The following is a 23947-nucleotide window of genomic DNA, read 5'->3' as shown; positions in this document are numbered from 1 at the left end:
AGCAGAGCTGAGTTTGTAATATGATGTAACTCATGGTGATATCACTGCTCATTATTTGTGCTTTACTGAAGGTAAACGTATTGTGTTATCTTATGGCAGATCTCAAGGATTCTCCCTCATTGGGGCTCATTCCCCTCAGTCAATGTGCAGCTATATGCTGATAAATTGTCTTTCCCTTACTGCTGGTTTAGATGTAGTTTATAAATGTTCTGGCCTTACAGTAGTGAAAATCAGTTACCCCATGAACTGATTTCTGATGAGCTTGTGTTTCTAAACATCAGCCAATCTGAACAAGCAGAGCTGCAGTGAAAAGAATGGTGGAGGAACCGAGCAGCAGCCTCTAATGAGACATGAGGTGGATTTTACCTCCAATATACAATGCAGCTAAACTGGAGTCATTTATTATAGCCCTCATAGCACATAGCTAAAAACATTGAAAGCAGTATATAGCAGGTAGCCATGGCTCAGAGACTCTAATGCAAATGTCAACTTAGTCTTAGATGTAGTGCAGCCTCACCATGTTTGTTATTATAGCCTGGTGTGATATAAATACTGTGTTCTCCCTTATCCAATCCCTCTTCCCCACCTCATACTGTTTTACTGAAACACTGTGATAAACTGCAGCTGCATGTCCCTCCTTCCTTTTCTCTCAGTCTAGTATTTACAGTTTTACACTAGATGGATTTTGTAGTGACTGAGGAGGATGCTGAACATTTGCAGAGAGGAGTGAGATCTACAGGCAGATGGAAGGGGATACAGATATTACTTTCCCTTCAAAGGATATATTGTATACATTTGTATATACTCACTCTAATTTATGCAAAAGAAAAAATATATATAGTGAAAAGGACACGATAAAGTTGAGTTTCTCTTTAAGGTAGATTTACATTACAAGTAACAATGTGACATTCAATGTAATTAAAACAACAACTCATATGAGCCTCCCCAACGCTTCATATGATTCATGGAGATGACTCTATTTAAACCTGAGAAGTAGATACAGCTGGAATTGTTCTCAGTAACATGAAATCTCTGAATACCCCACTGACTATAATTGTGTCAGTAAATCATATAAGGATTAAGAAATGATAAGCAGTTATTTCAGATAAGTGTCCCCTCAGCAAGAAGGAAAACAATTGAGTTCTTAAAATTTTCTCTCAGTGACAAAGGAGGTTCATTCATAAACCATCTCATCGGATGAGGAAAGACTGTGAGAAGGTGCCACTATTGCTGTGATATAGATGGTGCTATGATGTAGATGGTACTGTGATATAGATGGTGTTATGATGTAGATGATGCTATGATCTAGATGGAGCTATAATGTAGTGGAGATGTGATGTAGATGGAGATCTTATGTAGATGGTGCTATGATGTAGATGGTGCTATGATGTAGATGGTGCTATGATGTAGATGGTGCTTTGATGTAGATGGTGCTTTGATGTAGATGGTGCTGTGATGTAGATGGTGCTGTGATGTAGATGGAAAAGTTATGTACATGGTGCTATGATGTAGGTGGTTCTATGATGTAGATGGTTCTGTGATGTAGATGGAGAAGTTATGTACACGGTGCTATGATGTAGATGGTGCTATGATGTAGATGGTGTTATGATGTAGATGGTGCTATGATGTAGATGGTGCTATGATGTAGATGGGTGCTATGATGTAGATGGTGCTATGATGTAGATGGTGTTATGATGTAGATGGTGCTATGATGTAGATGGGTGCTATGATGTAGATGGGGTTATGATGTAGATGGTGCTATGATGTAGATGGTGTTATGATGTAGATGGTGCTATGATGTAGATGGTGTTATGATGTAGATGGTGCTATGATGTAGATGGTGCTATGATGTAGATGGTGTTATGATGTAGATGGTGCTATGATATAGATGGTGCTATGATATAGATGGGTGCTATGATGTAGATGGTGCTATGATGTAGATGGTGCTATGATGTAGATGGTGCTATGATGTAGATGGTGTTATGATGTAGATGGTGCTATGATGTAGATGGTGCTATGATGTAGATGGTGTTATGATGTAGATGGTGCTATGATGTAGATGGGTGCTTTGATGTAGATGGGGTTATGATGTAGATGGTGCTATGATGTAGATGGTGTTATGATGTAGATGGTGCTATGATGTAGATGGGTGCTATGATGTAGATGGGGTTATGATGTAGATGGTGCTATGATGTAGATGGTGTTATGATGTAGATGGTGCTATGATGTAGATGGTGTTATGATGTAGATGGTGCTATGATGTAGATGGTGCTATGATGTAGATGGTGTTATGATGTAGATGGTGCTATGATATAGATGGTGCTATGATATAGATGGGTGCTATGATGTAGATGGTGCTATGATGTAGATGGTGCTATGATGTAGATGGTGCTATGATGTAGATGGTGTTATGATGTAGATGGTGCTATGATGTAGATGGTGCTATGATGTAGATGGTGTTATGATGTAGATGGTGCTATGATGTAGATGGGTGCTTTGATGTAGATGGGGTTATGATGTAGATGGTGCTATGATGTAGTTGATGCTATGATGTAGTCAGTGCTAGGATGTAGATGTGGAGCTGATGTAGATGGTGCTATGATGTACATGGGCTGTGATGTTGATGGTGTGTTAACAGTTCAAATAAGAGGAGTGAGGGACCTGATTGCAAGAGCTGACAATTTAATGATTAATTATGTATACATTTCATGGATAAAGATAATGGGATAAAGTCAAGATCGTGTCAAGGACATGTTCATGGACATACATATACAATCACGTATGTACAGGTGCCAGCTGCTTGTGCTAGTCACTACCCCTATAACATTGCCACCATAGCAAGAGCCCTCATAACATTGCAATAGTGAGTGCCCACATAACAATATTTATGACAATGCCCACATAATAGCCTCATAAGATGGCCACCATAGTCAGAACCCCTATAACACTGTTAGCGATAGTCACCACCTCCATAACATTGTTTGCAATAGTTAGTGCCCTCAGAACAATGTTCCCATATTATTGGCATCATAGTCAGTGACTCATAACATTGTCACTATGGTCAGAACCCCATTACATTGCCACCATAGTCAGTACATCCATAACATTGCTAGTAATAGTCAGTTTGCTCATAACATTTCCAGCCATTGCTCCATAAGTCCTCCAGCTATAGTTCCCCCATAACAGTCCAAACCAATCATTTCAGTGCCAACCAATCCTATTTTTCTGACTATCTGAAGCTCAGGAGCAACAGTTGAAAACAAGAATTTACATTTATGTTTATTATGTTCATTGGTTTGTAATAAATCCGAAAGTGGAATTTTTGAAATTACTTTTATTGTGCAGTAATTTTATGGCGTATACTGCCACCCAGTGTTCATATGGAGAACTGCAGTTTTAAATTTAACTGATGACACAAAAACTGTAATCTATACATATCTAGAGGATTTATGCTACAGATGACTTTATTAATGTAGCAGAGCTCTGTTTATCATTTGGCACAACACATAATGATGTCACATTGTCTTTTCTGGGATTTTCTATATCTGTAGATTCACACAAGAAATAATTACATTTTTCAAGCTCTGGATGATAATCTGACATCTGCTACATCTATATATTGGATAAAAAAAAAAGTGATAAAATGATAAAACTGACCTCCACACACCATGTGTTATTTATGATGCTGAGCTCTACCTAGGTGGCAGGGGGACCTTTGAGATCCCTCAGTCGCCATCGCTTGGGTACAACTGCAACCTCTGTACCCACTATAGCTACACCCCTGCTTAGCTCTATGTTCTGATATTGTATATGATATTGGTATAAATATATGTTAGGGTCTACATTGTTAAAGCTTCTATTTTCTGGGGAGATATCTTGACTATGATATCGCCACCTAGTGGTAAGTAACATTATTGTGAAAATATATTTGTGAAGCTATAAAGCAGTATATAACTTATCACAAAAACCTTATGGTAGCACTGATTCCTCCACTCTACATAGTGCTATGAATTCAGATGTAGCAAAGCTGAATATTTCATATGAACGATTATAACTCACTGAGCTGTGATAACTAGTCCTACTACTTTGACAAATTCATCTCTGGTACACCAGTACTTGAGTTAAATTAAAGTGTCTAAATCCATGCTATAACAATATTAATCAAAACATTAATAAAAATACATTTGTTGAGAATAAAACAGCCTTTCTGTAAAAATTCTCAAAAACGTCTCGTCCACTCCTATGTGTTTTTCTCACTTTTTCATTTTTTTTCCAGCATAACATGGGCTTGAACACTGCAATGTTCATTATCAGTTTAAAGGATATGACCAATGCATCCAAAATAGAAAAAAATAAAGCAGCTAGTCTTCATTATAATTAACCTACCGTATTGTGTATACAGCTCCTATGCAGACCTATGTGTTTCCATGTTTACAGACTACAAACAAATTCTGTGTAGTCAGATCTTTTATTACTCTCTTCCATTTGTCCCCTACTTCTTGCTAACCTATGAAATTTATGTTTGCAAGAAGTAGGGGACTGAGAGTAGAGAGTAACACATGACTGCTATATCTCTAATTCTGTGTCCAAAAAATTGGTTACCAAGATGTACATAACCTTTGAGGCCAGTTCACATGGACCTATTATGTCCGCATCTCTGAGACCCCCTCTACAGTTTTTACTGAAGCAAACATAGATCACCATAGAACCCTATAATGATCTGGCTCAGTACAAACGCAAAGGGGAGAGGTGTGTTGGGGGTTTGTCCGGGAGTTGTGGCCATACTATGGTCATAGGAAATCGGCCTTAGAATAAAGACAATTCTACTTTCTTCACAAATCATAATTCTCTATCTCAGTTTCCATCTGACAATAAGAATATTCTGTATCTGAGTCATCATTCTCCCGTAGTGAGTTCTCCAGTAGAAATGGAATGGACTTGAAAAAACTCTTTTTGAAATTCCTTCCAATAAAAACATAAACCATGGGATTTAGACAGCTGCTGAAGACACCGATGAAATAAAGAAGGTGGGACATGATGAAGCCAACGGTATCATTCAACTCAACATTCAGGATTTCCAAGAAAGACCATATTTGGAACGGGAACCAAAAACAGAGAATGGAAAATAAAATAGTGATGATGATTTTAATGGGTCGCTTTGACCTTGAGAGTCTACTGCTTCTTCTCAGCCGAAATTTGACCAGACCATTGCAAATAAGTGTTATAGAACAAGGGATCAGGGACAGGGAGACAAAACTTATTATCATCATGGTACGATTCCTCCTCGTGTCTACATCATTGTCATCTTCATATACGGGAATGCAGTAGGAGATGTCACCCTCAAGGTCATGAATAACGTCAGAGAAAACAAGATATGGAGAACTGAGCATAAAACAAGTTGACCATGTGATTGCTGAGATGATTAATCCGACCTTGAGAGTCCTATGTTTTCTGGACCACATCGGACACATGACCAATGTACATTGGTCAACACTGATAATCATTAGGAAAAAGGTGCTGACTGAGGCATTGAGGAAGAGGATAGTGAATATAACCTTACAAATCATCCGACCAAAGGGCCAATGCCCATCCATTATCAACTCTGTTACCTGGAGAGGGAAGATTATATTGAATACAATGTCAGCTATGGCCAAGTTCAGAGACCATAGAACGTTGACTGTCTTCTTCATCTTGAATCCTGCAATCCAGATGACCAGGCCGTTTCCAAAAATCCCTATGACAAAGCTTATTGTGTAAAAAATGACAGTAATGACTTGGATCACACGAAAAACTTTTGAAACCACGTCTGTATCTTCTTCAGTAGAGTAGTATGGAGAAAATGTTGTGGTGTAATTGAAGAAAGTCGTATTTTCCGGGAAGTCAAAATTAAAATGTGTCCCCTCCATATTTTACTCTGCCAAAAAAAGCATATATATGTAAAAAAAACAATACAGAAACATACAATCTTTGGCCCTTTTCACACAAGAGTAATAAAGCCACAAATTCGAGTGTATTACCCTAACTAATGGCATCATAAGGGACCTACGGTGCTGTAAGTTTGGGTCATCAGACCTAGAAAACAAATATTTTCATAGTTTGCCTTTATGTATACCTACAATTGTACAATCCTATGATGCTTCTATTAAAACCTTCAAAGTATTCAGATTGAATGTGGCTCTAACTTTGGGGGGGTTTTCCCACACTATAATATTGCTAGACAATCAATATATGATCAGTGGGGGTCTGATGCCCGGGCACCTCATTCAATAAGCTCACTGAAGGAGCTGCGGAGTTGCCCCTTTTTGTTTTCCAGGAACAGCGCCGTACATTTGGTAGTGGCCGTGCCTGGTACTGCAGCTCACTTCAATGAATAGGACTGAGCTGCAATACCAGACACAGCCACTACCAGATGTACAACGCAGTGCCTGGTGAAGGATGTAGAGGATGCGGCGATCAGACTGGGGTGCCTGGAGTTGGACCACACCAATCTGACCATATCCTGAGGATAGGCCATCAATATTATAGTACCAGGAAAACCCTTTTAATATTACTTTATTTGTGTAGATATTGAAATTTTTTTTGGAATCGGTTTTGGATAATATGTTGCAATTTGCCTACATTGGCCACTATGTAAACTTATTTTATTCCATTCCTTCACCCAAAATTCTTCTTTCAATCTTTAATAATATAAATACATTTTCACAATTAGTAAGACTTTTCAAAAATGGTCAAAAACATTACCAGCTGCTGGTCCTGCCACTTTGGTATTGATGGTAATGGTGCATTCACATGATATTTCACTGCAATAACCACAATGTGACAGGTAAATATACCCAAAAAGTTTGAAAATTCCTATTTTTTTCCCATAATTCACTTGTGATTGACTCCTTTAAACCTAAAAGAAAAATAACCTCAAATCAAATTTCCCAACTTTTTATAGTAAAAAAAATATTGAAATAAACCTCAAACAATAAAATGTAAAAAAATATTTTAGAAATACAATAAAATGAAAAAGAAAGAAAAATACAATACAAAAAATATTCTAACTATATCAATAATTGGATTTAAATATTAGAAATATGTCAAAAAATTTTTGTTCCTCACCTTATTCTCTATGTAATAATCTTCACTTCGTCCTGTTCAGTGACATGAAGGATGTAATATGTTCTGCATTTGTTTCTATCTCTCTTTATCATTGGTACAAAAATGGAGATTAGCTAACGAGTTTACAACGGAAATGATAAGGAATCACACGGTCTTTCTGATCCTTTAAGATATGTTATTTTTTACTTAGAGATAGGAATCAATGACTTCTCTAGATGTTCTGAGTTGTCATATTCAGGATTGGTTTTACTTGAACTGTGTGGTATTAAGAGTTTTTTTTGAGGGTAATAAAAAAAAAAAAAAAACTGGTATTTTTTTTCTCCAGGAAACAGCGCTACACTTGTCCATGGTCATGTCTGGTATTACAAGTGAATCGGGCTGAGCTGCAATGCAAAACACACTCATGGAGAAGACAAGACAGCTCTAAATTCCATCATGTGATGCAGTCTGTGACTCCCGTTTCTAAGGATTCATGGAGTGTGTGTTAATTAATACTTGTTAGAGCTGCTAATTGGCTGAGAGGGATCATGTGACTCCACAGAACCAGGAGGAACTACCTTCTTGACCCCCGTTTGGCACTTCGGGGGGCTGTTACGTTGGTGTAATCACTAGTTTAACTCCATTAAAACAAGATTTAAAGAACATGAATAAGATAATCCCGGTGTCATGCTCCGCCTCCTCAGGCACTGCAGTAGGGATAGGACAGTGTAAACAATTTGCTTGGAGTATTCCTTTAAGACGTGTTCCTTTAAGAATGAAAACACTTTTATAAATGTTGCTCTGCCATCTATGTTCTGATTGGCTAAACGGTGTAAAAAATAATGAGTCACCTCCTTCCTCCCCCGTCATTCTGACATGTATAGAAGAGCTTGACTATAGTCCAAAGAGCTTGACTTGACTCCAAATATTCATATTGTGCTACATGAACTGTTGTGTAGCTAACGGGGGTACAGGGGTGTGAGTCGCACCTGGTCCCTGGTGCCTTGGTGGACCCAAAAGTCCCACTGACACATAAGAAGACACCAACATTATAAATTGCAGATGGTAGGTGGGGGCCCATGTAACAGATTTTGCATTGAAAGATTTTGCATTGGGGCCAGGAGCTCATTGTTCAAATGCAATAGTGTGAGCATTACAAAGTCAAAGTAAGAGTGATATTTCCCCTACTTAAAGGGGTATTCCAGCCAAGGCAGTAACGGCATATCGCTAGGATATGCCATCAAATGTTGACCAGTGGGGTTCCGACCACTGAAACCTCAACAATCGTTAGTAAGAAGTGGCCTTCTGAATTTTTCCTAGCAAAGCTTCTTAGCCGTCCCGGTGCTGTGCCGGTACCGCAAATCAGCCCTATTCACTTAAATAGGGCTGAGATGAAGTTCTCTGCTGAGCACCTAGACGAGACCAGCACTGTGCAGAACAAATGCCAATGGGGCAGAGGCCTTCTTGTTCTTGTGATAAGTGGGGGTCCAAGTGGTCAGACGCCTACAATAATGGCATATTCTAGCAAATTGCCGTCATTAGCCTTTCCTGGAATACCCCTTTAATAGTCCAGCCGTATTAACACACAGTAGGATATTGTACTGCCCCAGTTACGATAATAAAATAGAGGAGACAGCGGCAGCTTTACCATGAGCCGCTGATACCCCAGCAATCAGCTATTATCACTGGGGGTTTAGATGCTGAACCCTTGGTGATCAGCCGATAACCAGCAGCATGTCATCTAGAGTAGGGGTTGTCCAGATAGGACAATTCCCTTATCCCCAGACAACATACAACTCAAATGAAGTTACAAATCCATACAACTCAGAACTTGTATGGAGTTGTAGTATAGTCGTGTGCATGACGTCTATAGGGTCTAGGAACATTGTAATTTACTTGAAAGCCTGTTGTGTTATTGACCTGGGACAGCTTATCTACTTGTTGTGTCCTGGAAAAATAAGGGTTACTAATCCTAAAATGTACATTGTCTAATATCCAGACGTAACATTAGACATTTCATTGTAGAATTGACAGATCCAAGTCCATTCAACACTTCGACAATTTTTTTATTTGGAACAAAACTTTTCAATAACATAAAAGTTGTCACTTGATATGGGGCTCCTCAGTGGAACATGACCTTCGAACAATTAAGACTATGAGTCTTATTGGAGAATAAAAGCGGACAACCCCTTCTATTATCACCAAGGAACCTGTGGGCGGCTGTACATTTCCTCCGTAATGGCCACTATGGGTCCAACGTATTATTTCATGGTGCCATTCTCTATAGTAGTTCTCCACTCTGGATGATAGAAGGAATTCTCTTGGGGGAAGGGGACCACCTGTAGATTGTCTATATGACCAGTAAGGGATATGACCAGGGGTTATCATGATGGGACAACCCCTTCTATTATCACCAAGGAACCTGTGGGCGGCTGTACATTTCCAGCGTAATGGCCACTATGGGTCCAACGTATTATTTCATGGTGCCATTCTCTATAGTAGTTCTCCACTCTGGATGATAGAAGGAAGTCTCTTGGGGGAAGGGGACCACCTGTAGATTGTCTATATGACCAGTAAGGGATATGACCAGGGGTTATCATGACGGGACAACCCCTTCTATTATCACCAAGGAAGCTGTGGGCGGCTGCACATTTCCCCAGTAATGGCCACTATGGGTCCAACATATTATTTCATGGTGTCATTCTCTATAGTAGTTCTCCACTCTGGATGATAGAAGGAAGTCTCTTGGGGGAAGCCTGTAGCTTGTCTATATGACCAGTAAGGGATATGACCAGGGGTTATCATGATGGGACAACCCCTTCAAGATTTGCCTTTCTTCATAAATCATAATTTTCCATTTCAGTTTCCATCACAGTTTGATTATAGGGAAGTTCTGTATCAGAGTCATCCTTCTCCTTAAATGTGCTCTCCAGAAGAAATGGAATGGACTTGAATAAACTTTTTTTGAAATCTCGTCCAACAAAGACATAGACTATAGGATTAACACAGCTATTAAAGAAGCCAATGCAATGAACAAGGTGAAACATGATCATGTCAATGTCATCATTCATTTCAACATTCAGGATTCCTAGGAAAGGCCAGATATGGAAGGGGAACCAGAAACAGAAAAAACAAAGTACGATAGTAATAATGACCTTCATAGGTCTATTTGATCTTGAAAGACTTCTGCTTCTTCTCAAACGAAATACAATAAGACTATAGCAAGTTACTATGATAGAAAATGGGATGAGGAACATGGAGACAAATCTGACGACTATCATAGTTTCGTACCTCATTGTGTCTGTATCTTCGTCATGGGCATAGATGGGTAAACAATATGTGGTGCTATTTTCATAGTCTTGAACGACGTTGAAGAAAGCAAGGTACGGGGAGCTAAGCATGAAGCAGGATGCCCATATTATAGCTGAGACGGTCAATGCCAACCTGGAAGACCTGTGGTTTTTTGACCACACAGGACACATGACCGATGTGCATCGGTCAATACTGATAATCATTAGAAAAGAGGTGCTGACGGACATGTTAACGAAGAGAATGGTGAATACGACCTTGCACATGGTTTGACCAAAGGGCCAATGTCCATTCATAATCGACTCCGTTATCTGGAGCGGGAAAAGAATATCAAATACAAAATCAGCTATGGCCAAGTTGAGAAACCATAAAACGTTGACGGTCTTCTTCATCTTGAATCCTGCAATCCAGATGACCAGTCCGTTCCCAATAATCCCCAGTATGAAGGTTATGCTGTAAAAAATGATGTTAAAAATTTGGATCAAGAGAAAAATCTTTGGGTTTATATCTTCTCTATCTTCTTCTTCTGTGTTGTTGTACATATCGTAATCTAGTTCGTAAGGAGACAAATCCTCATTCTCCATATTCTTACACTGTTCTGAAGCCAAATTAAAATAGACATAAGTCAATAGTACGAAATGGTTAACACTTTCCATTATTTTTATCGCTACATGATACACTTAAAAGATTTGTATGAGACTACAAATCAGGATCTGCTTTTTTCCCCCCTTTTTAAAAATAGTTTCCCCTCTTATTCATGGGCTATGTATAGTAAGGCATGTTCAAACGAATGAGGCTGAGCTGCAATACCAGACACAACCATGGACACGAGTGGCACTGTTTAAAAAAAAAAAAAAAAAAAAGCAGATTTGTTTTTAACCTCATACAAACCCTTTAAAATTGCAAATAGTTGTGATTTATTTCTATTTTTGCTTCGTTTTAGGTTTTATGCGAATTTGTTGTATTGAATGTAACATATTAAGAAATTTTACTGCATGGTAGTAGAATTCATCAAAAAATTTGTACAATAAAGAAAATTTTTGTGGAGGGCGCTTTTGATGGTAGGATTTATGTTAGGCGTTCTCTAGTCTAGCGGATGGCTACTAGAGAAGACCGGACAGAAGTCCTTCTTCAGTCTAAAACCATCAACAGTGCCCTCTATACAGCCATTCATAATTCTTCTTCATTGCCTGGCCATACAGATCATAGGAGCCTGATCATGAAATCTGACCGATCCATCGGCTGGGTAGCTGCTTGCCTGGTTATGGACCACTTTAGACTCATTCAGGTACAAGTCTAATAGCTGAGAAGGTACTGACAATCTGTTACTATCCTAATCTAACACCCACCTTTATCATAGATAGTAATAACTTAGAGATAGTTTCCTTTATTACTTTTGTTCCACAATATCAATATTTTCATGAAATTAATAATCTCTCACAATGTAATATAATCAAGTCAAAATACGATTAAAGTGGAAAGTCAATCTCAAAAACATAACATGACATATCAAAGATCATCACATATTCAATATAAGTAAAGATCGCGGTCTATAGTTATGGAGGAACATCTCGGTTGTTATCTCCGGGAGCCCTTTTAATAACTTCCACTTTATTTCCCAGAGGAGATAAGCAGATTATCCAGATATCTAATAGACCAATATTTAACATAGTTGTGACTTTTTCTGGTCCTTTGAAGGGGCCAACAGTGCGGCAAAATGGCCAAGTTTACTAAAACCAACTCTTACTGCCGAGAGAAGGAGCATTGATGAATTTATTCTATGAGGGCCCCTATACTACGCATTTATACAATATGTCTGTGTAATACAGCCGGGCAGAGGTAATTCATCCAATATTGATTAAATAAATAAATAAATAAATACATAAATATCCGATCTAATAATCCCTTCTGCAGGCACTTTGGATGAGATCTACCTAATGAGCCTCGTGGAGTGTTTCGAGTGCCACCGGCACTTAAGAAAAATCGTCAGGAGCAGTTGGGTAAATTTATTGGATCACCCTTAGGGTCCTCTTACACGGCCCGATGTGAGCCGTGTAAATGAGCCTTGATCAACGAGTCAACTCGTTGATCAGCGCTCATTTGCTCCGTTCACAAGGAGCTATGTATCGTGACGAGCGCTCGATATTACATCCCCGTACATTTCTATCATGTCGGCAGCACATCGTTGTTTACACAGGGAGATGTGCTGCCAACAACGATAATATTTTATGTTGCAGAAACGATACGATCATCTGATAGACGAGCTTTTGCCTGATCAGTGGTCCCTGTAAAAGTGCCCTAGGTCATGAAAGAATGTCTAAATGTCAATGTCAATGATGCCATGGTGCATTCATCTACTCTACCTCGACCAGGGTGTCTAGTTACAGGGCTCATGTAGAGGGACTTAACCTGGGGGGGAGATTGTTCCTATCCCCACCATAAGCTTGTACATTAAAATTGTAGTTTGGAGGAGAGGGAAAACAGATTATTTCCCTCCGGTGAAGCTCCCTCCCTCCGAGCTCAGATTTGGCAAAACCCACATTAATATATGTCCCAATATGTCATCTGTGGTTCCATAGAACTTCAAAACCAAATAGTGACGTCAGCTATTAGACCTGTGTTGTGTATTCAGTTGCATACAATGGTAAAATTTCCTTGCAACAGTGGTCTATGTAAATTTAGAGACTAAAAAACTACAACCCCCAGCATGCTGGGAGTTATATGTTTGTAACAGCTGAACATGACATAACAATAATAACATTTTGGTAGAAATGATTTTCTCCTTACCTATGCGTTCTTGTATAATCTTCTATTTTGCCTCTCATCTCTTTGTGGTCAGTGTCAAGAAGAGTCTAATGTTTTCTGCTTTTGTTTCCATCCCCATCTGTCATTGGTACAAAAAGGAGATTTTACAACGGCTGCCCCCATATACGGAAATGATAAGCAATCACACAGCGTTTGCAATCTTTGTAGATATTTTCTCCTCTGACTTCTCTGTATTTTCTTGAGGAGAGTTGATGACAACAGCAGAATATAAGGGAAGTCACTGAAACTGAGGTATTGTGCCACTCCAAATTCAGACCACAATACAAAACCAGTTTCACTGGAAATAGTCTAAAATAATTTAACCTTTACCATTATTAGGAAACTATTAAAGTATTATATGCCAATCATAAAACACCACCAGTTCAGTAGGTTATAATAACTTAGTACATAAAGCAAGTAAATATACCTATAAGAACGAGACACATGCCCTTGTGAAGGTCATCATCGAAACATAACCCACCTTATTTTCTTAGGAAACCAAGATGGTGATTGCTTAACCTTTCAGATATTCTAGGGTAAGTATTATGAAATTGCAATTTGAGCGATTCCCCAAAGGCTGCTAAAGACTGCCAGGAGAGATCTTGCACATAAAAATGCAACCTCGAGTCCGTCACAACTCTGATCGACAGTGTCTAAGGTGACCCAAAGGTGTTTGCCAGAGCTGACCGCAAGGTGGGATGGATTGCTGCTTAGGACGCAGGTAGTCTTAGCAGAGTTCAGCGTTGGCTAGGAGGTGCAATGCAGGCAAACCTCAACAGGAAACCAGACAGCCAGGGTATAAACAGAAAGCCCACATCAGAAGGCAAGTGGATATCAGGAATAGCAAGGGTCAAAACCGGCCGGGAGCAGATAATCCAAAATCATCAAACAAGTGGTTAATGAAGGACAAGCCGAGGTCAGTTTCCAAAAGTCCACAAGTCAGGAGAGCAGGAAATATAGGAAGCTTGATCAGACACCAGAATACAGGAAAATTCACAAGCACTGACAAGTGGAGGAGGCTGGGTATAAATACTATTTCTACACCTGAAGGCAGAAAGACAGACAAAAGAGATAGGCTCAAAGTAAAACAGACACACCTAGAAGCCAAAACCATAGTCATGGTAACCTTAAGGAAACAGGCATTTTCCTGACAGTAAGGGTGGACACTGGTTTATTCGGAAAAACCTTAGATCGGTGCTCCTCTTCAGGAAATGAGACTATTATAACGACCCATTGGACTTAGAAATCTGAAGACTCTACAAATGTAGCAAACACCATACATGTTTCACCTGTGCTTATGGAAATCCATTACGTGTGACCGCTGAGGGAACCTTTATGACCCATTTTGGAAACACTTTAGGATGTATGGAAATATATAAGTAACGGCGTTACTGTAGGGTTAGCTATGATCAGTCTTTTTCAAGGCACAGCTCTGCATATAAGGAAAGACATTGGCAGGGTTATTTGCAGAATGGTGCGAGGGTCCCACTGGATTGTAATAAAGGTAGCCAAAAACATTGAATAAAGATCACCAGATTTTGATGGAATCGGCAGACTATAAAATGTTGATGGAGTCTCCCAACTGTCACACAATGACAAATGTCCAATCCTTTGTTCCTGGGGAGATAAGATCCTGCCAGACCCCAGGTGTCTGGCAGTGGCTTATTCCCATCTCCTTTAGGAAAAACATGAGTGCACGACAGAGCCAAGCATGGCTGTTTATAGTGGAGTTTGGAAGAATAGCTTGGAGTTTAGTCATGTTGACCTGTAGTATTAGTGAGTACCAGCCACTCGGTTAGGAGTTAATATGCTAGATCCTACAAGAGTAGAATGAATGGGTACTACCCGTTGGTCTCTAAGACTGCTGATATATAATTGGAGGGAAATTGGTGGCAAAAAATAAAGTTATGTGACCTTTGCAGTTTGGTTAGAGAAGCAGGATCTATGCAGATCACTTGATCGCCGGGTCGACTTCACTTGAAGAAAGGGTGTTCATGCCCCTTTGAGGGTATACTTTTCTATGGTACGCTAAGAAAGTGACATACAAACTACTAAAGTATAAAGAAAAACAGGCGATAAATATTTCAAAACTTGTCAATCTTTATTAAAAATGAATTACATAAGCAACTAGATAAAACGGGTAAGTAAAAAACAAAGGCAAAATTTCCACATTCCTTCTCAATTTTTTTTTAATATTCATAAGATGCAAACACAATGCAATTATGTAAATATGTCAAATTCCTAACCTAAGTTCAGACATGAAGTAACAGGGGTACTAAAATCCCCACTAAATAATAAGACATAGAAATATCTCCAGCAAACACACTTGCCTGGCATAATAAGGTTGAGGTCACCCACAGTAGCGGCCCACACAGATTTCACTGCAGCTTAATCGGGAGGTGCAAAGGTGAACTTAGCCCTCAACTATTCCATTAAGCAAACTTTTTGGAGCACATTTTCCAATACAATAAAGGTATTAACCAGATCTTCAGTCAGGACCAGTCTTAGGGTGATGTGACTGGGGGAAAGGAAAGTCACTGACCCTTGTTCCCCTTATGCTATACTTGGTGCCTGAACCAATTGATCGAGCTACATTCCCTAATTTTGATTGGACAGTACTTTTTAGGAATCCTAAATATGTCTGGCAATGTTATTTGGACACCTTACTACCATGTATTTGTACACTTTATCATTGTTTGGTTGTAGTTTCATGTGAACGCTTCCGGCATATTTCAGTTGCACATACAAAAATAAAAAGCCATATTCTTACCAATACAAAACATGAATAGCGGCAAAAATAATAACTCTCATTAAGACATACGAAATAGCAGACATGCAGATATGATACCTTTCAATGGCTAACAAAAATAAATGATGTTTAATCGCACTGGTATTGTGTATATCTTACTGAGGGCAATAAAACTTTTTTCAACTGGGTACAAATGTTTTTGTTTTTTTTTAAAGTTAATATTATAACATAAAACTACTGCAGCCAACTGGAATTTGACTTCATGACCCATTCGGTGCTCCTCCATCATCCATAACATGATCTTTATCATCTACAGTATGTGGTAGCTTACACTTAATACAAAGTGCTAAGAAAATTTATACAAAATTGTCAAAATTTTACGACGATAATAGAGTGGTTCAAGGGCAAAGTTGATTTATGAAATGCTCCAAATACAGAAGTACTAAATGTAGGTGTATTGGCTCCGGTTGGGTACTTCGAGGCTTCCACTAATGTTTCATCTTGTACCATTTTACATGAACTAGATTATTTTTGGATCTTAAATCTTTATATCTCATGATATACCATACAACAATGTATTTATTTAAATTTTTTGAAACTTTTTGCACTGTTCTAGAAGCAACCTGAACATTCTTAGGCCACATGCCCGCTTCAGTTATTTTCTTCAGTGTGCTATCTGTTTTTTTTAACTGATAGCACACTGACATATTAATTTCTACGGGGCCATGCACACTTCCGTTGTTTTAACGTAACCGTGTGGCCGTTCCGACAAAAATAGGACAGGTTCTATTCCTGTGCATTTTTTTACAGAACAGTCTCGGCCTCTTCATTCATTTGGTCCGTTGAAACAACGGACTGCATATGGAAGCCATCCGTGTGCAGTCCGCGTTTTACGGATCCGTCATTAGCGGCCGTACGACGGCCAACGGAAGTGTGCATGAGGCCTAAGTCATAAGAAAAGCTAGAAAGGGACGTCAACTGATATAAAACATAGAGAGGTATTGCATATAATTACATTTTAGGGATTGTGTGAGATTAGAATAAAGACCTGCATTGTTAGACAGTAAGAGCCACTATTTCCATGGGCCGTCTCTGGTTTTTCCTTGAAAAGGGCTAGACTGCAATCCCAGACATGACCTATAAACAACAGTGGGGCTGTTTCTAGAAAAAAACAATCCCTTTTTTTCTGATCTCATACGACCCCATTAAGGCTGTTACAGTCATCATACTATGTTGATCCAGAAGAAGACAATAGTCTCATAAAGTTGTACCCTTACCAATCTAAGGGGAAAAAAATTGGATTTCAAATATAGTATCATAAACGAAACACTTTTTTCCAAAATTGTTTTTAACTTTCTCCAACAACATTTATAGGAGAGAAGAACCATGGTTTGCCGTGTTAACCGTGGAAGTCGCAAAACTAATCCCACAGTCAATGTCAGACTTTTCATTCAAAACTTTCTCTAACATGGTCGGGATGGACTTCACAAAGTTTTTTTGAAAATCTTGGGAAAAAACAATGTAAAGAATGGGATTGATACAACTACTGAAGTAGGCCAGGCAGACCGATATTTCCGTAATGACCATATCTATTTCCCAGTACCTATCATTGATTTTTACTAATGGCCACGTGTTATATGGAAACCAGCATATGAAGAAACTTACGATGACAGTGGTGATGACTTGAAAAGGCCTTTGGGACTTATTGGATTTTCTAATTTTTCTCAACTTGAAGAAAAGAAGTATATACGATAGGAGAATAATGCTGAAAGGGAAGGCGAACATGCAGATATTTTTGGTGATGAACATCGCATTTCTTTTCTTTATTGTGTGAGTTTCAAAAAAAACTGCATATTTCGGAAAACACTCAGTGATTGAGTCAAAGGCGTGATTAAATACCACATAAGGGATACTTAAAACTAGGCTCAACATCCAAACAAGTAAAGAAATAATGGAGGCCAACCGAGGTGTCCTGTGAAGTTTGGTCCATATTGGGCAAAAAATGGAGACACATCGATCAATGCTGATGACGGTCATAAAATACACACCACATAACATATTTATGAACAAAATAGTAATGCCGGCTTTACACGAGAAATGATCATAGGCAATGTGCCAGTACAAAGCCCACTCTGAAATACGCAAAGGAAGAGATATACATGAGATAAAATCAGCGATGGCTAGGTTGAGGAACCACACAGCATTGACCGTCTTCATCCTGAAGCCAGCGATCCAGATGACCAAGCCGTTTCCAATGACCCCCAAAACTAAAGTGACACTGTACCATATGATGCACATTATGGGTATGTGGTGATATAGGCCATAGGGAGTATATTCTAAGCTGCTGTTGTCTTGTTCTATATATGTGGTGTTGTAGGATGAAGCCCACCAGTCACTGAAGTTGAAATCCCTGCAATACAAGTCACAAAAATATAGCAAAAGTAAATAAAACAGGTTATAATGTTACCATACAGCTATTAGGTGGTCTCTTCCTAAAATGTACAGTATGTGTTTGTGAAGCTGTTGGTATAATGAAACAAGAAAATGTGAGATATTACCGTGTCTTTAAAAGTTGTTGTTGTTGGCTTTTTTATTTTATTTCTTAACCAGCCTTTTATAGGGTGTACTCAAAAATCTCTTAAAGTGAATGTGTCAAGTCTTATATCTGAGGGTAGCTTAGGATAGTAGGCGACAAGCTGGGGATACATAGCTTTCTATGGTTTCATGCCATTATTTCCATTTAAAAAGCTGTTAAACTGCAGTCAAAGAGAAAGCCTGTGAGTCCTGCTTCCCCCGACCACTCATAGAGAGAGACTGTGAGTCCTGCTTCCCCTGACCACTCATAACGAGAGACTGTGAGTCCTGCTTCCCCCGACCACGTATAGAGAAAGACTGTGAGTCCTGCTTCCCTTGTCCACTCTTAGAGAAAGCCTGTGAGTCCTGTTTCCCCCGACCGCTCATAGAGAAAACCTATGAGTCCTGCTTTTCCCAACCACTCATAGAAAGAGCCTGTGAGTCCTGCTTCCCCCAACCACTCATAGACCGAGCCTGTGAGTCCTGCTTCCCCCGACCGCTCATAGAGAAAACATGAGTCCTGCTTTCCCAACCACTCATAGAAAGAGCCTGTGAGTCCTGCTTCCCCCGACCACTCATAGAGAAAGCCTGTGAGTCCTGCTTCAACTGTGCACTCATAGAGAAAACCTGTGAATTCTGCTACCTCCATCCACTCATAGAGAAAGCCTGTAGATTTTGCTTCCCCCAGCCACTATAGAGAAAGCCAATGAGTCCTGCTTCCCCCAAACACTGAAAGAGAAAGCATGTGAGTCCAGCATCCCCTGACCACTCATAGAGAAAGCCTGTGAGTCCGGCTTCCCCCAAACACTCATAGACAAAGTCTGTGAGTCCTGCTTCCCCAAACACTCAAAGAGAAAGCATGTGAGTCCTGCATCCCCTGACCACTCATAAACAAGGCCTGTGAATACTGTTTTATTTGCCTACTTAAACAGAAAGCCTGTGAGCCCTCTGTTCCTCGGACCGCTCATAGAGAAAGCCTGTGAATCCTACTTCCTCTGTCCACTCATAGAGAATCTTGTGAGTCCTGCTTCCCCCCACCACTCATAGACAAATCCACTCATAGACAAAGCCTGTGAGTCCTGCTTCTCCGCCTACTCATAGAGAGAGCCTGTGAGTCCTGCTTACCCCGCACAGTCATAGAGATAGCCTGTAAGTTTTGCTTCCCCTACCCACACACAGTAATTGACAGCTTTCTAATAAGCGAGAGCTGTCATTCAGCATTTTCTATGTGACACATTCTATTTTGTATGCAGAGCTGGGACAGGTTTCCGTTCTTCAACAGGGTCTTACCTATCTTAGCTTGGCACTTTTTTGCTCTGCATTTTCTTTCTATATTTTTTGGCATGCAACTATAAAGCCACGTCCCCTTTTTTCCAACACTTAAAGAGGCTCTGTCACCAGATTTTGCAACCCCTATCTGCTATTGTAGCAGATCGGCGCTGCAATGTAGATTACAGTAACGTTTTTATTTTTTAAAAACGAGCATTTTTGGCCAAGTTATGACCATTTTTGTAGTTATGCAAATGAGGCTTGCAAAAGTCCAAGTGGGTGTGTTTAAAAGTAAAAGTCCAACTGGGCGTGTATTATGTGCGTACATCGGGGCGTTTTTAATACTTTTACTAGCTGGGCGTTCTGATGAGAAGTATCATCCACTTCTCTTCAGAACGCCCAGCTTCTGCCAGATCACGCTGTGACGTCACTCACAGGTCCTGCATCGTGTCAGACGAGCGAGGACACATCGGCACCAGAGGCTACAGTTGATTCTGCAGCAGCATCGGCGTTTGCAGGTAAGTCGATGTAGCTACTTACCTGCAAACGCTGATGCTGCTGCAGAATCAACTGTAGCCTCTGGTGCCGATGTGTCCTCGCTCGTCTGACACGATGCAGGACCTGGGGAAGTGACGTCACAGCGTGATCTGCCAGAAGCTGGGCGTTCTGAAGAGAAGTGGATGATACTTCTCATCAGAACGCCCAGCTAGTAAAAGTAGTAAACACGCCCCGATGTACGCACATAATACACGCCCACTTGGACTGTTACTTTTAAACACACCCACTTGGACTTTTGCAAGCCTCATTTGCATAACTACAAAAATGGTCATAACTTGGCCAAAAATGCTCGTTTTTAAAAAATAAAAACGTTACTGTAATCTACATTGCAGCGCCGATCTGCTACAATAGCAGATAGGGGTTGCAAAATCTGGTGACAGAGCCTCTTTAACCAGTACTGGAAAAAAGGATTTGGGGCTGAGTGAATTTGGCCTTCCTTTCAATGCAATTGGGTCAGAAAACTGATTAATTGCCCCATGGTGATTACTTCAAGATTTAAGATTAGCTCAAGAGGATTTATATGATGTATGTTAAATATTAAAAATATTACTTATAATCATCTGTCATGTTTTGCTCCATACTGGCTTTTCCCGTTTTCCAGTATCCTGAGTCAATGGCTGTACTTAATACACAGCAAAACCTAAAAAAAATAAAATTCAAACAGTTTAAACATGATATATACAGGCCCTATTGGGAGCCACCAGTTAGAGACCACTTCTATAGACACCAAAAAAACAAACAATAAATAAAACAGCTAAGGGGACTGTCCTATTTTCAAATATCCTATTAGGGAATTCTGAGTTAATAGAGAGCGAGGGGAGTCCTCAGTTCAGGACCCCCATCCATAAGCCAGAGTGGAGAACGTCTACAAAGAGTGTCTCTCTTTCTGGAGGACCCGACACATCAATGCGTTACATGGCAGCTCATTGGTTTAAATGGGAATTGTGTAATGCTTCGTTTCTCCTTAGGTGGCGCTGCAGGGAAAAGGAATACCTACTGTTTGCTGGGTTGCCAAATGCAGGACACCCTGTTACCAAAAGTGGACAATTCCTTTAACTTTAAAATAGATTTCTTTTAGGGATTTAGGCTGAGTTCCTACGGGACGGATACGCCGCAGAAAAATCATGTAGCGTATCCGACCTGGAACCCGCAGTACATTCCGTCTGAAAGCTGCACCACATTGCAGCGCGTTATATCAGATGGAATTTCAACTGCGGAAAGCAGCGGTAAAAACTGCTCCTACTTACATAGGTCGTTGTTATGGCGACACGTCCCTCCATTGCAGTCCGGTCAGGCGTCCCTGGATGATGCTGCAGCCGATGTGACTGCTTCAGCCTGTGATTGGCTGTAGCGGTGGTCACATGGAATGTAACATCATCCTTGGAAGCAGGCCACTGACATCATCCAGGGCGGCCTCCTGGGATAATGTATCATCCCATGTGACCACCGCTGCAGCCTGTGATTGGCTACAGCAGTCACATGGGATGCAACGTCATCCCAGGAGGCTGGACTGCAGGAAGGAGGAGGGCGTTCTGGGTAAGTATGATTTTTTTTATTTTCCATAGTTGCGATTTTTGCGGCGAATACGCCACAAAAGTCGAAAATACTTGGCTTTCTGTTGCGGGTTTTGCATTCAATAAGGAAAACCCGCAACGGAAAATCAACAAAAAGGCAGCGAAAATTTACATGTTGCGGAATTAAATTCCGCGTTACAGGTCAATTTATTAATGTTTAAGCTGCGTTTTTTTTTGGCAGCGTTGGCTTGAGATTTTCTGAATCTCATCCACTTTGCTGATACTGTAATGCTATGGAATTTCCATACAGAATTACGTTGCGCAAATTCCGCAGCACTTACGATACGTATGAAAGAGGCCTTAGGCTTTTTTGGAGTTGGGATTTAATTGTTTTCCCTTCTAATATGAGGCAAATACCTTCTTCTGGATCAACAGTGTAGAATTATAGGTTGAGCTTTATGGATTTTATTTAACCTACGTTACTATTTATAGTGAATAATCCTTGTTTCTACACATAGGTGTACAGTACTTATGGTGTGCATTACATTATATTACATGCTGCAGAGTCTCATGTGAATATTATATTATTAGAGTTATAAGCAATTGCTAGACAGCTGTGGTACTGCTTATCACCAAGAGAATGGGGACTGATCGTGCTAAAATCCAACCTTTGGATCTTTGTTTTCCTAGTGGAAAATGTCTTTCAGTTCCCATAGACATTAGATTGCTGATAAACTCCATAAAAATCATCAAGATGCTATAAAAATGTAATGTTTAGTATTAGCTTTACCCGCCCCCTTGTCCAGATGACAGTACAATACATTTAAAGGGCCAGAAAACTTTTGTTTCACCTGTAAATCTAAAATATTGTTTAAGTTTTCCCATAAGTCCTCCAGGGCAAAAAAAAAAGTTATGAAAGCTCAATTTTTCTCCTTCGGAATTTTGATCAAGCTTTCTTAGGGCACTTTTTTTTAAATTTTATTTAGTACTATATCTATAGATGTACAAGGTTAATGGGCTATTATTTTATTCCATATCCATATGCTATGTACTATAATGTTTGTATCTGAATATTTATTTTTTTCACTCAAAAATTATTCAACTCAGAAGGATGATATTCTGGAGGAGAAGAAGATATTTTCTTACAAAAAGTTTCTTTATAACAGGCCTAAAAACTATGGGAAGAATACTAAGGACTGTAAAGACAGTCCGGAGTGTAGCTGTTGGGGGTGTAGAGGTACCGTAGCAGTCGCACTCAGATCCTGGTACCAGAGGGGACCCAAAAGCCCCTCTACCACATAAGAACACATCAGTATTATAAACAGCCCATGGTAGGTGGGCATCCTCTTATAAATTTTGTATAGGGTCCCGGGAGCTTCAAGTCACATCCCTGGACAACGTACATGAAAAGAAAGGACGTCTCTGCAGGAAGAGAATACACAAGGTTCCTCACATTTAGAAATCGTCAAAAATGTTGATCCATGTCGAATAATAAGGAGATATCTTTGCTATCCTCTGGAACAACTTGGGATTGTTAAGACCTCCGCATACAATAAAAAAAGCAGACCAGGAAACCCTTATTGGCTCATAACTTGGAGTATTTCATATCTCAGAACTATATTCACAGTAGCTCCATTGACTTCAACTTAATCAGAATATCTAGGGTTGTACAGAATTAGAAAAAAATGGCTGCGTTCTTCCAAAAACAGCGCCACACCTGCCCACAGATTGCGTGTGGTAATTCAGCTAGGCCCTATTCACTTCAATAAAGCTGAGCTGCAATACCGGACATCACCCTTGGACAGGTGTGGCGCTGTGTCTGGAAACAAAACAGCCCAGTGTCTAATTAGAATCCTGAACTTCCCGTTAAATTATTAATAACCATTTCAATTAGAAGAAGATTGATTTCTTACCCGCTACTTTTGAGATGTTCTTGTAGAATCTTATTCTGTCGGAAGTTTTAATGTCTCAAAATTATTAAGAATATATAGAATCTTCTGTTTATTCAGTTATGTCTCTCATGGGAGTGTATCTCATTATCTTTCTTGGCGTGACTTATTGAGTGATTAGATTAGATACGGAAACG

The 23947-nt window shown here is 39.7% G+C and overlaps 3 protein-coding genes across 3 annotated transcripts; all 3 read right to left on the bottom strand.

Moving 5' to 3' along the window:
* Positions 1–4832: 4832 nt before the first annotated feature.
* Positions 4833–5906, bottom strand: LOC142662662 (formyl peptide receptor-related sequence 4-like). Its single transcript, XM_075840873.1, has one exon. The coding sequence runs from the start codon at positions 5904–5906 to the stop codon at positions 4833–4835; it is 1074 nt and encodes a 357-aa protein (XP_075696988.1).
* Positions 5907–9920: 4014 nt separating this feature from the next.
* LOC142662661 (chemerin-like receptor 1) lies at positions 9921–10976 on the bottom strand. The gene has a single exon (XM_075840872.1). The coding sequence runs from the start codon at positions 10974–10976 to the stop codon at positions 9921–9923; it is 1056 nt and encodes a 351-aa protein (XP_075696987.1).
* A 6338-nt stretch (positions 10977–17314) lies between these two features.
* LOC142662660 (N-formyl peptide receptor 3-like) lies at positions 17315–21473 on the bottom strand. The gene is made up of 3 exons (XM_075840871.1): positions 21382–21473; positions 20898–20987; positions 17315–18356 (listed from the first exon to the last, which is right to left on the bottom strand). Exons 1-3 carry the CDS (start codon positions 21471–21473, stop codon positions 17315–17317), a joined length of 1224 nt encoding a protein of 407 aa, XP_075696986.1.
* Positions 21474–23947: the final 2474 nt, after the last annotated feature.

The sequence above is a fragment of the Rhinoderma darwinii genome, chromosome 10, assembly GCF_050947455.1.
Source record: "Rhinoderma darwinii isolate aRhiDar2 chromosome 10, aRhiDar2.hap1, whole genome shotgun sequence".
Classification (NCBI taxonomy): domain Eukaryota; kingdom Metazoa; phylum Chordata; class Amphibia; order Anura; family Rhinodermatidae; genus Rhinoderma; species Rhinoderma darwinii.
Note: the sequence above shows the minus strand (reverse complement) of the source record. Positions and strands in the feature narration are given on the sequence as shown.

Coding starts and splice junctions, on each gene's coding strand:
- LOC142662662 (XM_075840873.1), bottom strand. CDS start 5,906: ATGGAGGGGACACATTTTAATTTTGACTTCCCGGAAAATACGACTTTC.
- LOC142662661 (XM_075840872.1), bottom strand. CDS start 10,976: ATGGAGAATGAGGATTTGTCTCCTTACGAACTAGATTACGATATGTAC.
- LOC142662660 (XM_075840871.1), bottom strand. CDS start 21,473: ATGATTTTTCTGCGGCGTATCCGTCCCGTAGGAACTCAGCCTAAATCC. Junction 20,988..21,381: donor AAAGGAATTGTCCACTTTTG/GTAACAGGGTGT, acceptor TATTTTTTTTAG/GTTTTGCTGTGTATTAAGTA. Junction 18,357..20,897: donor AACATGACAGATGATTATAA/GTAATATTTTTA, acceptor CTTGTATTGCAG/GGATTTCAACTTCAGTGACT.